Source organism: Otolemur garnettii, unplaced genomic scaffold (assembly GCF_000181295.1).
Source record: "Otolemur garnettii isolate 467f Iridium unplaced genomic scaffold, OtoGar3 scaffold00031, whole genome shotgun sequence".
NCBI classification, from domain to species: domain Eukaryota; kingdom Metazoa; phylum Chordata; class Mammalia; order Primates; family Galagidae; genus Otolemur; species Otolemur garnettii.
Genome location: NW_003852426.1, coordinates 7,057,542 through 7,071,609, shown reverse-complemented (window position 1 = coordinate 7,071,609; position 14,068 = coordinate 7,057,542). Strand labels below are relative to the sequence as shown.

The following is a 14,068-nucleotide window of genomic DNA, read 5'->3' as shown; positions in this document are numbered from 1 at the left end:
AAAAAAAAAAAAAATAATAATAATAATAACATATCAATATTGGTTCACTAGTTGCAACAAATGTCCCATGCTATGTACCATGTTATGTTTTTACCCTACTATAACATTTAACAAAGGTTAAATGTTTAGTAATAGGGAACTAATTACTAATTACTAATAGAGACTTTAGTAATAGGGAAAACTGAGTGTGGAGTATGTGGTAATGCCCTGACCTGAATTGCTTTCACAGTTTTTCATAAATCTAGAACTATTCTAAATAACAAAGCTGATTAAAGGTCGGGGGGTGGGGCATGGGTAAAAGAACAGAACAGATGCTTCACCAAAGAAGACATATGGATGGCAAATATGCAAATGAAAAGATGCTCAACATTATTAGTCGGAGGGAAATGAAGACTAAAACCTTGAAAAGAGACCACCACACACCTATTAGAATGGCTAAAATGAAAAAGACTGAGTATACTAAGTGGTGGTGAGAACTGGGGGAGCTGGAACTCTCATCACTGCTGGTGGGAATGTAAAATTGTACAATCATCACTGTTGGAAAACAATTTGGCAGTTTCTTAAAAAGTCAAAGATACAGTCTGATTATATATTCAAAAGAAGTGAAACTAGGATCTCAAAGAGATATGTACACAACCATATTTATTGCAGCATTATTTAGCCAAAAGGTGGAAGCAACTCAGATGTCCTTCAATGAATGAATAGATTTAAAAAATTGTAACCTATACGTATGGGGGAACATTATTTCACCTTAGAATGGAAGAAAATCTTGTGAAATGCTACAACACAGAAGAGCCCTGAGGACATTATGCTAAGTGAAATAAGCTAGTCACAAAAAATACTACATCATTCCGTATATGAGGTATCTAAAGTAATCAAATTCATAGAAATAGAAAGTAGAATGGTGGCTGCCAGGGTTGGAGGAGGAGAAAATGTTGCTGACCAATGGGTCGAGAGCAGTGATTTTCTCTTTTTGAGACAGAGCCTCAAGCTGTCACCCTGGGTAGAGTGCTGTGGCATCATAGCTCACAGCAACCTCCAACTCCTGGGCTCAAGCGAGTCTCCTGCCTCAGCCTCCCAAGTAGCTGGGACCACAGGTGCCCGCCACAACACCCGGCTATTTTTTGGTTGCAGCCGTCATTGTTGTTTGGCAGGCCCGGGCTAGATTCAAACCCGCCACATTAGGTGTATGTGGCTGGTGCCTTAGCCACTTGAGCCACAGGCGCCGAGCCTAGAGCAGTGATTTTCAACTAGTGTGCCTTGAGAGGAGCTTAGGTGTGCCTCAAAAAGTTTTAAAGATCGGCTGGGCGCCTGTGGCTCAAGTGGCTAAGGTGCCAGCCACATACACCTGAGCTGGCTGGTTTGAATCCAGCCTGGGCCCGCCAAACAACAATGAAGGCTACAACCAAAAAATAGCCGGGCATTGTGGCGGGCGCCTGTGGTCCCAGCTACTTGGGAGGCTGAGGCAGGAGACTCGCTTAAGCCTAGGAGTTGGAGGTTTCTGTGAGCTGAGCTGTGATGCCACGGCACTCTACCCAGGGGGACAGCTTGAGGCTCTGTTTCAAAAAAAAAAAGTTTTAAAGATCATTAATTAAATTTCTTTTCTGAAAGAAGCTCCAAGCGCACTAAGCATATTCTTTTTTTTTAACTCTCTTTTTTGATCAATGTCGTTTAAGTGTGCCACATAAGTTTAACTACAGGTTCAAGTGTGCCATGAGATAAAAAGTGTTGAAAAATACTGGTGTAGAGTTTCAGTTTTGCAAGATGAAAAAGGTCTCCAGATCTGTTGTACGACGGTATGAATATAGTTAACACTACTACTACACACTTAAAAATGATTAAAATGGGCGGTGCCTGTGGCTCAAAAGAGTAAGGTGCAGGCCCCATATGCCTGGGGTGGCGGGTTCAAACCCAGCCCTGGCCAAAAACCGCAAAAAAAAAAAAAAAAAAGATTAAATGGTAAATTTTGTGGTATGTGTTTTTAGCACAATTAAAATACTTATGTATGTATGTTAAACATCACACGCCATACAATCCAGTCATTCCCTCTAGGTGTTTATTTAAGAGAAATGACAGCATACAAATACTTGTTCAGAGCAGCTTTATTCATAATAGCTCAAATCTGGAGACAACTTAAATGTCCACCAACAGGGGAGTGGATAAATGGTCTATGGTATTGGGTGGCACCTGTGGCTCAAAGGAGTAGGGTGCTGGCCCCACATGCTGGGGATGGCAGGTTCAAACCCAGCCCCAGCCAAAAAACTGCAAAAAAAAAAAAAAAAGAAAAGAAAAATGATCTATGGTATATTCATACAAAGGTATAGGACGAAAAAAGGAATCAACATTTATACATGCAATGACATGAATGAATCTTAGACTAATGCAAAGTGAAAGAATTCAGATTAAAAAAGAGTTCACACTGTAAGTTTCTATTTAACAAAAACTCCAGAAAATGTGCATTAATCTATAATGACAGAAAGCAGATTAGGGATGATTTAGGAATGGGGGGTGGGGTGGTGAAGGAAGGCAGGAAGGATCATAAAAAAGCTTGAGGGAACTTGGGGGGCTATGGATTATTTACTGTCTTGAATATCACAATGATTTCACAGAGGAGAGAGTGAGAAGGAAGGAGGTCTGGCCAGGCACCCCTGTATTGAATGCTGGATGGATGTTTAGACATGGCGTGCTCTGAGCGCCAACCTCACTCAACACCCACGTTCACACATCTGTGTGGGGAAGGTGGATTTCCAAGCATGCCAGCTTGCCATGCCCTTCCCTTTGGCAGAAGGCGGCTTCCAGGGGAGGCCAAGTATGGAGAGGGCGGTTTGCCTGGCAGCAGAAATAATTAGGTGAATGTGAGCCCCTGAGAGGGAGGAGAAAAAGGATGTGAGAATGAGAGTTGAGGAGGTGAGGGTGACACCTTTTGGGGTGTGGCTTCCTGCCAAAGATGACCCCCATCCAAAAAGCAGTCAGGCAGAGGCTGCCCGCCTCCCACTTTCCGCTGCCTGCTGGCAGGTGGGGACGGGCGTGGCTCTGGGCACCACCACAATTTCTCAGTATGTGTCAGTAGTTCCTGTTCACACTTGATGCAGGGAGAAAAATCCAGCGCCATCAAATACAAGAGGATTTGGGTGGCGAAGGTAAAACCTGCACTGAGAAAGCTGTGCAGGAAAAGAAAGCAAAAATAGCTGGTAGGCAGCCCGAGACATTTTCTTCCTCGTGAGTTGTATCTGCTCCCACTTGGAGTGGTTTCAGAGCCATTGGAAAAAGCAGCCATCCTCCATATACTGCCTCAGGTTTGCGGGTGGATTCTTGAACCGCTACCATCAAGCTTCATCCAGTATTGGGCTGGACTGATTCAGGCTAGGATCCAGCCCTTGGCTGTTCCCATCCTGACAGCCATTTATCTGAGCATCCTCCTAGGGGCGTCATCTGGCTTCCCTCCTTTACCTTCATTATAAAATTCTGAGGCAGGTTCCACCCTTAACCTCCTTTTACAGATGAGGAATCTGAGGCCCCAGGAAATTAATTACCAGCTCCAGATCACACAGGTAGTAGATGTCTGGAGCTAGTACTACGCCCCAAATCCCCTTTTTTGCATATTAGGAAACCAAGACTCAGAAAACAGAAGCAACTTTCCTAAGGTTTCACAGCCCAGGGCTACTCGACTCCGGCTCTCTTCATCCCTCCAGTCTGTTTGCTAGGTGAAAGAACCCAGGAGAAAGTAAAAAGAAAGGATAAAAGGAGTTTGAATCTTTTTTTTTTTTTGCAGTTTTTTTTTTTGTGTGTGTGTGTGACAGAGCCTCAAGCTGTCCCCCTGGGTAGAGTGCCATGGCATCACAGCTCACAGCAATCTCCAGCTCCTGGGCTCAAGCGAGTCTCCTGCCTCCACCTTCCAAGTAGCTGGGACCACAGGCGGCCACCATAACACCTGGCTATTTTTTTTGGTTGCCGCCATCACTGTTGTTTGGTGGGCCTGGGCTGGATTTGAACCTGCCACCCTAGGTGTATGTGGCTGGCGCCTTAGCCACTTGAGCCACAGGCTCGGAGCCATTTTTGCAGTTTTTTTGGTTTTTTTTTGGCTGGGGCTAGATTTGAACCCACCACCTCTGGTATATGGGGCTGGCACCCAAAGTAAACCTTTTTTTTTTTTTTTTTGCAATTTCTGGCCACGGCTGGGTTTGAGCCTGCCACCTCCAGCATATGGGGCTGGCACCCTACTCCTTTGAAGGAGTTTGAGAAAGGAAGAATAATTTTTTTTTTGGAGACAGAGTCTCATGCTCACAGCAACCACAATTTCTGGGCTCAAACAATCCTCCTGCCTCAGCCTCCTGAGTAGCTGGGGCTACAGGTGCCCACCAAAATGCCCAGCTAATTTTTCTATTTCCTATTTTTCACTCTTGCTCAGGCTTGTCTTAAACCTCTGAGCTCAAGGAATCCTCCCACCTCAGCCTCCCAGACTGCTAGGATTACAGGCAAGAGCCACTACATCAGGCCTCAAGAAGGAATTTTGAAGAATAAAAAAGGTAACTATATCCTAGGAAGAAAAATCTCATTCATTTCCATAATCTCACCCCCAAAGTATTCTCTTAAATCTATATGTAAAAAAAAGGTCACCCTGACATTACTTGTAATAGTGAGCATTTGGAAACTCACAGGAATAATCAAGCAAAGCATTCTATACAACTGTGATGGAATATTACGTACTGACAAAAAGTCTATCACAAAGATAGGCTTGTGGCAATGTGGAGAAAGCTTCAGATATAACATTGGGTAAACACGCTAGGATCTAGTAATCCCTTTTTCTGAAAACATGTTCTAAAGAATTAATTCTAAATATGGCAAAGCTTTCTTTTAACGAAGATGTTTGCTGTAGCCTTCGTGGAGTTAGTACATATGGTACCTGCCACTGGAACTGCTCCTTGTTCCCTGGTAACCCGCAGAGGATGTCTATGTGTGGACACCTTTCAAGCCAGCATTAGGCAAGGGCTCTTCTGTCCAGTCTGTTGATTGACATATCACTCAAAGTCTTACACAAATATAAACCAGTCACATCTAGTTCTACATTAACAGTATGGTTTTATTGGAAAGAGATTAAAGTAGAAGAGAGTAAAAATAACATGAAAACGAAATTCTCCAGGAAGGTTTGAACTATATACTTCCTGAACATAGTTTTTAAATTCACAAATATATGTGCACAAATACCCTAGATGCCATGCCCTCAGATAACCCCAAAGGCCCCTTTCCACGGACATCCTGATTTCAGGCCCCAGTGGCATGTCCCTGACAATATGGGCTACCAGGTCCCCACCCCTAAAGTCACAGATTTGAGGGTGGGGACAGAAGGGCTCTACTCAGCCCTTCTATTTCCTGTCCTTATCCACCCTCTGACCCTTCCTGTCCCAGGAGCCCCCCAAGGTACTCACTCAGCCGCCTCAAGTAGGAAACCGCGTCGTCATACCCCCGGTAGTAGTAGTCATGCAGGATCTGATGGGGGACACCAGGAAATAAGGCCACAGCAAGGAGAGACCTGTGGAGCCCTCACCCAGAGCCACTGCTTTCATCACTCCTGAACTTTTTTTTTTTTTTGAGACAGAGTCTTACTATGTCACCCTCAGCAGAGTGCTGTAGCATCACAGCTCATAGCAACCTCAAACTCTTGGGCTCAAGTGATTCTCTTGCCTCAGCCTCCCAAGCAGCTGGGACTACAGGCGCCTGCCACAATGCCTGGCTATTTTTTGTTGCAGTTGTTATTGTTGTTTAGCTGGCCTGGGCCGGGTTCCAACCCCCTACCTTCAGTGTATATGGTTGGCACCCCAACTACTGTGCTACAGGCGCCAAGCCACATCGCTCCTGAACTTTATTTGATGGGTTTGCCAAAACATACTGTTCAGTGTCCCATCCCTCACTAACTGCTAAGAAGAGCGGGGGGGGGGGCAGTTCCTACTCTTGTGTCCCAGGAGTGCTACATGAATGAGTTACACCATTCTCAGCTCACCCTCAGTCTCCCCTGGGCAGGAGAGGGTGAGGTGTTTATGGCGGAACCAGAGAAGGTGCATTTGGGCCATATGAAGAGCTGGGTTTGGAGTCTGGGCTCAGATCTGGGCCTTGTGGATATAACCTCTCACAGCCTCGGTTTCTTCACCTGTAATATGGGTACAGTAATAGCATCTATCACAGAAGATGCTGGAGGTTATGTGAGATATTGCCCATAAAGCCTTTTCTGTAAAGGGCTGAATACAAAGAAATTGGTGCTTTGCTGGCCACATACAGTCCTTACTGCATTTTTTTTCCTCTTCTTCTTTTTTACAAATCTTTAAAAATGGAAAATCCATTCTTAGCACATAGGCTGTACAAAGACAAGCCATAGGCTAGATTTGGCTCATGGGCTATAGTTTGCTGGCCCTTGTTTTGGCACATCGACTGTTGGAATAGAAGTGTTCAGTTAACATTTCTATCAGTGCTTCTGACACCAACTCATTTCACGGGAGAAAATTGAGGCTGGGAGAGCTTAGGGGGGATGTTCAAGGTCACATGGCTAGCTAGCAGCATGAGCAGGCTGTGGGTCTAGGAGGAGGTATAGGGATAATTTGAGGGGAGGGGACTCATATGGCTCCCTGACCTCAGCCCTGGATCTGTCACCTTCCCCCAATCTCTGTTCTCCTAGGCCCTTCCTGCCTCTCACCACCAGGTCCGGGGGGAAGAGTGCATAGGTCATCCTGGCGATGTTCTCCAGGGAGAACTGGAAGGAGAAGTTGAACATGCGGAAGTCATGGAAGATGGCGGGACAGTCCCGGGGACAGATGTCCTGCTGCCCACTGAAGGTGGAGATAGTGATGGAGTCTGTCCAGAAGGAGCAGGGCTGCATGCCTGTGAAGCCCCCGTCGATGTATCTCTGTGAGGAGTGGAGTGAGAAATGCTTATCTGGGGTCGGAGGTCTCATCCCCACTTGGGAGGGCTTCAAGGGACAGCAGGAATGAAAGACCCTTGAGCTCAGCCTTGAGACTGGGTGGGTGAGAGGCGTGAGTGAGTGCTCAGGGCCACTTAGTGAGTCCACGCTGGGCTCTGGACCCCCAGCCCAGTCCTCTGCTCCTGCACAGTCCCCCTCAGCATCTTAATGGTGCTGAGACTGGGGCTCCCAGGGGGAGGGGACCCTCTGTGAGGGGGACCAAGCTGCCCTGCAACAGTCTCACCATGTGTCCACCCTCAAGGCCTGTCCCTTCTTGGGGCTTTTACTCCCTCACCTATGTGTGAAGGACAACAAATACCACGGCTCTGCCTGTTGGGGATGCCTGAGAATTAGCTGGCTAACAGGCAATATGGGCTGCATCTACTACATGAATCCTAATCTCTGGACCTTATTTTCTCTATATATAAATGTTAAATGTGGAGGGGGCATGATGTCCTCAAACTACGGCCCATGGGCCACATGCAGCCCGCCTAGGACATTTATCTGGCCCGCCGGGTGTTTTGCCACTGCCTGTCCTGCTTAGCAGCCGACTCATCCCGGGGCCTGCAGTCCAGCCCTCCAATGGTCTGAGGGACAGTGAACTGGCCCCCTGTTTTAAAAGTTTGAGGACCCCTGAGTTAGACCACCACTACTCAGCATGTGGCCCATTGACTGGCAGCACCGGCATAACCCACAGCTGGTTAGAGAGAGGTGTAACCCCTCCTAGATGGACTGCATCAGAATTTGCATTGTTTTATAAGACCCTCGGCTGATTCATGGGCACATTAAAGTCTGTGAGGCACAGGCCTGGAAGGTCCCACATATCCTCATCACTCAAGGTTCCAGGTTTCCGCACTTCAGGGTCAGTGTTCTACACTATCTGTCAAGTCTGGAGGAATCAGACAAGCATGTGGAGGCTTGATTTGCCCCAGAGAGAAACTTGCTAACTCTGGGGGCTCCCCCTGCATTCTGAGACAACCCTCAGCTCCCCCAGATGCGGGTTACAGGGACCCTGGGTCACCGCTCACCATATGGGAGCACTTACCACGCCACGGTAGGTCGGGGGGATGAGGCCACAGTACACGGGGACGAAGCAGCTGCAGTACAGGGCCTGTGGGAGAGGACAGGCCTGAGAGGTAGGGGCCCGGCTGGGCAGGCTGCTCACCTGGCCAGCAGCCTGGACCTCTGTAATCCCATGGTGAAGCCACCACCCTGAGAAACAGCCCAGAGTTCAATTCCTGGCCTGGCCCTCACTAGTTGGGCCTACATGGTCAGTCTGGGCCTGACATCTGAGCTTTAAAGGGAGAGGATGGCCTTAGTTATCTCTAGGGTCCCTTTTGACATCAAATTTTCATGACTCCCATAGGATTCAAAAGCCATCAGTGTGTGTGTGTCTCAGGCCAGATCTTGGTGATGCTCAAAATGGGGGAGCAAGCAAGGGACAGGACAGCAGGGTCACAGGTGCTTTGATGGAGGTAAGCATGGGCTTCATGGCCTTGAGGGGGCTGGGGCAGGGCAGGGCAGCAGTGCCTGGAGTTTCACCAGCAGGAGAAGCAGGAGGGAGTGGGGAGGCAGGGGACTAGGCAGAGTGTGTGGCAGGTGGTAAGGCCCAGAGACCTGGTTCTGTGAGGTTCACTATGGCTGATGTAGTGGAAAGGGGGAGGTAAAGGGAAAGAGCCAGGGAGAGAAAGCTGCCGTAGTGGGAGATGAAGTCGGAATGTGGGCGGATGTGAGGAGGCAGAGCTGAATATCAAGGTGCTAATAAACCCAGGGGCTATGAAGTGGGCAGAAGGGGTGTGCGTGCCCACTGCCCATTCATCTCCCACCCCCAGGACTGTGGCCAGGCCAATGCGGGGATATGAAGATGAGGTGGCAAAGGCCCAGTATTTGGAGGAGGGAGGGAGCATGGAAGTATGGGTGGAGGCCAATACAGCCTAACCCCTCTGTCCCGAGAGGAAATTGGGTTTACCCATGGCACTCTCCAGCAATTGTAATTTTTAGATTAAATTTATATTAATCAGCTTAGAACAGTGCACTGTTGGGTTGCCATGTACTTTTCTGAGTAATAACTGATTTAGTGATAATACAACCCTTTATCAAGGGCCACTGGAAGAGAGAGGGCAGAAGGGCCCACGTCCCCTGACTGTTCCCCCAAACTGGGAGTAATTCAGGGAGGACTCACTGCAACCCAGGCTGGGAGGCCCTAAGTGAGCCATGGTCACACCTGGGCTTCGGAGAAGTTCCAGGATGAGCACAGAGGGCAGGGCAGGACACATGCAAAATCAGGGGCTGAGCCCCAGGGACTCCAGGTTGTGAAATGTTGAGGTCAGTGATCCAACCTGGTTCACCTTGGGCTTCTCTGTGCCCATCTCACCGAGCGCTGAGCCTTGCACCGAGAGATGCTGGGGCATGAAGGCAGGGAGGGACGAGGGAAGTGAGGCAGGTGGGTGGCGCTTCCTGGGCTGTCCTGAGAGAGCGGGTGCAGCCTCCAATCCACCCCATCAGCCTTCCCTCCCTTTTTTAACCAATGCCTTGCCTCAATGAGCTCTTCCTTGGATGTGTACTCTGAAACCACGACACTCTCGCCGTCAGTCAAGCGGGTGAGGCACACGTGGAGCTTCCCCGTAGCGGCCTTGTAGGAGTCCTCCGGCAGGACCTGGTACAGAAACCGCCTCATCATCTGCACCATTTTGCAGGACGGAGACAAGGGCCCAAGGAAGGATTTCTTCACCTCAGCCACACCCACATTGAGGACTCTGAGGTACTCTTCTGTGGAGGAAGCAGAGACAAGGGTTAGTTGGTGGCACCCAGGGGCTGGGGGGCATCTACAGCAGTTTCCCCATCTCATGCTGCATCCAACAAATGGGGACATCTAGAATTCTGGAGCCTGGAAGGTCCCAGGCTCAGCCTGCCATTTTGCACATGAGGAAAACAGCGCCAAGGGATGAAGTCACTGGCTCCAGAGAGCCCACAGCGAGGTATTGGCAGGGCTGGAGCCGGGCGTCCTGACTCACTGTCTGGGAGGCCTACATGACAAACTCTCATATCAGTGGCTAAGGGAACATTTTCACACCCCCAAACAGCTTCAATCCCCAACTTCCTGTCACCATGCCTGGAAGTCTACTGCAGACCACATTTGGGGGGCCCTGTATGAGATTCCCATTAAAACACTGATGCGGGTAATGCAGTGGAAAGTCACCAAATGACGCCCTGGGACACTTTCTTAGTGCCCCACTGAGTCTATGGGCAGAGACGGGGTGTTGGCCTTGAGGCAGGTGAATCGCCAGGTGAACTTTGTCTTCAAACAGTTACATCATCTTTCCTTTATAGCACCTGGCACAAGTCTGAGAAGGCGATGACCCTAAAATATGGAGCACACAAAGGCCCGCACACACCAGGTGCTCCGCGGGCAGCTGTGCTGTTGAGGGAGAATCCCACCCAGGAAGCCTGGGTTGTAAGCTTAATAAAAAGTGTAATTCTCACAATACTATGAGGTAGGTATTTCTATCTTTATTTTACTGGTAAGGACACTGAAGCTCAGAGGAGTAATATAAGGTGCCCAGGGTCAACCAGTTAATAAGTGGACAAGTGCAATTTTATCCTGGAATGTGCAACTCCCAAACCTAGGCTCCTTCTACTATGCTAAGCCTGAATGGCTTCCAGAGCTGAGACTATATCTGCTTTTCTGGACCACTGTTAATTTTCTACCCTGTGCAAGCCCTATGGGAAAGCCAGGAGTGGATAAAGGAATGCTAATTTTTTAACCAAACATTTAATTGAAAAACACTCCACATGGAAGCACTTACAGCTAGTGCCATATAGCAATGGCTCCCTGGGAAGTTGTGCAGACGTGAGCTCTCTGCCATGGGCGGTGACCAAGCAGAGGCTGGACAAGTATCCCTATTAGAGAGCTTATCAAAAGGACTCCTCTATGGGTGGTCAGGGCTAAGATTCCTTCCAACTTTGAGATTCTGGAATTCTCACAGGCACCTTACAGTGCACCTAGTGGGTGACAGGGACAAAGCAGTGGACAAAGAGAGCAGCTGAGGCACACAGAGGTTCAGTGATTTACCCAAAGTCACATAGAGAAATTTGGGGACAAGTCAAAACTCGTGATGCTGTATTCCTCTTGTGCTTTCCAGTTCACAGATTATTCCACACCAGTCTCACAGGTAAGCAAGATAAGAAGCTTCAGCACCATTTTACAGATATGGACACTGAGGCAGAGAAAAGCCAAGTGTCTTGCGTGAGGCCCCACAGCCAGGCAGTGATTTTTTTCTGACTCCAAACCTGACCTTCTTTCCCTGGGTGTTGGACTCACCCCAGGGATTGAAGAGGCTGAGTGAGCCTGAGTTCTGAGTTGCCATAGTGACGGCATTCAGAATCACACCCGCAGTATATGTAGTAGGACAGACCTGAGAAACAGCATCTTCTCTGTCACTCTCTTACAGGGACAGGCGGGAAGGCCCTGAAGTTTCTGTTGGCTGTATCAGGTGCTGACATGTACACATGGTGTTTCCCCTCAAGGGAGGGCAGCGGCTAACCCACTAGCAGGTCACAAAGCATTTGGATGCCAAAGTGTTGAATCACTGAGGTCTCACCCATAAGACCAGCTGGGACAAGGAGTCAAACCAGGGTGGGGACACACTGCTTTTGGAATTCTTAATGAGCAGCTTGATGCCCATGAATGTCAATGGCCTTTCCCACAATGCCTCTGGGGCAGGTGATCCAGCTTGCCCGAGTATTCCTGGACTCCCAGCAAGAGGCACTACTGGACAGATGCAAGGAAATTTGTCCTTATTGTACAAAATCACACATGAGCACTGTGAAAAAAATGTTTTCATGTAAAAAAATACCTAAAACGAAGGTATCTTATCCCACCATCCAGAAACTAACATTTGGTCTGTCTTCCTCATTATATATTTTATTTTTATTCTTAATTACAGAGAGTTATACTATTTATATATACTATTTACAACTTCCTTCTTTCACCTAATACATTGTGTTTTCCCAGTTCAATAAATATCCATTTATAGCCTAATTTTAAAAGCAGCATGGAAAGCTATTGTAAGGTTATATACCATTATTATCGATCAGGTCCCCAGTAGGGGTTGGCTATTTAGTTTCTTTTGGTTGTTGTTTGGTTTTCTAAATAATGATGCAGTGAACAATCCTATGCTAACCTCTTTGCCCATGTCCTTAATTATTTTCCTTAGGATAAATTCCTAGAAGTGAGAATGCTAGGCCAAAGGAATGCATGTTTATAGTCGCGTAGTGCTTGTTTTAAGTGCTGCTTTAGTGTAGTATTCATCAACAGTCAGTGCTCGGTCAAGCAGGAGTGGTGGTGGGTGACACGGACAAAGCAGTGGACAAGACAGTGGAATACTGACATTTCCAATGTACTCACATCTGAAAATGGTACTATCTGGAAATTAGCGATGTGCCAGCCAGGGTCATGTGGCCAGGGAGGGAGGGGGCAGGAGATTGTCTGATTTCTCCCAGTCTGGTGTTCAGTTTAAAATTCTTTTCTGCTTTAATTCCTGTCAGAGGCCTCTTTCTCATGGCTATCATGAGATGACCAGGAACGAGCGATTGGAAGTGATAAGTTCTAGGTTAACTTCTTCCACTTTATCCTAGTATGTAAAACTTCTTCCTAAATAAATACTAGGAACCAAAAAAAAAAAAAAAATCTTTCCTGCTATTCACTAGAGCCACAAACCAAAAGATGCCTTTATCTCTGCATCTTCTTTCTTTTCTTCGGGTCTCTGTATATGTATGGGTCTGTCTTAAAGTCTCTGTCTCCCTCTGTGTCTCTTTGACTCTGTCTGTCTCTCTCCTCTTCTCTGTCCTTTCACTCTTTCTCTTTTTCAATCTAAGGGAAATAACTATCTTCTGGTTAAACAAATCTATGTTGATATAAAGTCAAATGTTAAGCATAGCACTTGCTGGGTGCTGAGAGGAGGGATAAAATTAGCTTACTTCTTTATGCATCACCATACTTTCCAGCACCTTCTCTAGTTTAAAGGCCTCCTTCCAAGCTGCAGGCTGCTAGGCTCTGAGACTGTGTCCCACACTGACCACAGCAAGGTAGGATTTAGAAGCAGCACTGCAAGGCCCAGAGTGTCTTGGTCAAGGAACTCAAGGTTGTCTGTGCCCACCCCCCAGCTCACACTAACTGCATGTACTTCTGCTCAGAGAATGAGACCCTCCAAGAGCAAGTCTTTGTGGCCTTCCTTCTCCCTCTTAAGGGCCTATCACTGTGCTTTGCCCATCAAAGGCTCCTCAGAAACTTGCCCTGCAAGCTGGAAATTCCTCCAGGGAAGAGAAGCCTATTCCCTGGCCCTTCACCCAGCAAGCCTTCCACAATGCTTAAAGCTTAACAGGTGCTTAGAGCTTGTTCAATGTGTGAACAAAGGAAAAGAAAAGGCTGAGAATAATGGAGGTGCTGCCAGGGAAGAACTACTTAAGTTAATTAACCTTGAAGGCAAGGTTATCCCAGATAGATAGATAGAAATAGTTAACCATGCTGATTAGTGTGATCAACTCACCAGGGTTTTTGTTTGTTTGTTTGTTTTTTGAGAGAGAGCCTCAAGCTGTTACCCTGGGTAGAGTGTGGTGACATCACAGCTCACAGCAACCTCTAACTCTTGGGTTCAAGTGATTCTCCTGCCTCCGCCTCTCAAGTAGCTAAGGCCACAATGCCCAGTTATTTTTTGGTTGCAGCTGTCATTGTTGTTTGGCGGCCTGGGCTGGATTCGAACCCGGCAGCTCAGGTGTATGTGGCTGGCACCTTAGCTGCTTGAGCCACAGGTACTGAGCCAACTCACCACGTTTTAAGTGAATAAGATGCTGGGACTGGGAAATTTTGAAGGACACTTGAAGACATATTTCCAAGTTTCAGCCACTCAGAGAGTCTTTTACTCTTTTTGTGCTCACATGTATTACTTGGAAAAAGCATAGGTTTTAGAGTCAGACTCAAATTCCAGTTTCACTACATACTATGTGGGTCATCACCAGCCAGTTAAATAACTTCGTTTAGCCTCAATTTTGCCATCTGTAAAATGGGTATAAGAACACCTCCCTTACTGGGTTGTCCTGAGGCACATATTTTTTTTTTTT

At 47.4% G+C, this 14,068-nt stretch overlaps 1 protein-coding gene across 2 annotated transcripts in view; it reads right to left on the bottom strand.

Moving 5' to 3' along the window:
- PNPLA1 (patatin like phospholipase domain containing 1) overlaps positions 1-14,068 on the bottom strand; it is a 42,916-nt gene that overhangs the window by 8,449 nt on the left and 20,399 nt on the right. Inside the window, exons 1-5 of one of the 2 annotated variants that reach the window (XM_012804727.1) lie at positions 9,486-9,638; positions 7,998-8,060; positions 7,641-7,646; positions 6,686-6,919; positions 5,427-5,487 (exon numbers count right to left, since the gene is read on the bottom strand). In XM_012804727.1, coding sequence (XP_012660181.1) covers positions 5,427-5,487; positions 6,686-6,919; positions 7,641-7,646; positions 7,998-8,060; positions 9,486-9,638 — 517 coding nt within the window. Of the gene's footprint in view, positions 1-5,426; positions 5,488-6,685; positions 6,920-7,640; positions 7,647-7,994; positions 8,061-9,485; positions 9,719-14,068 lie in introns of those variants that run through there. The other variant, XM_003789144.1, reaches the window with a different exon arrangement.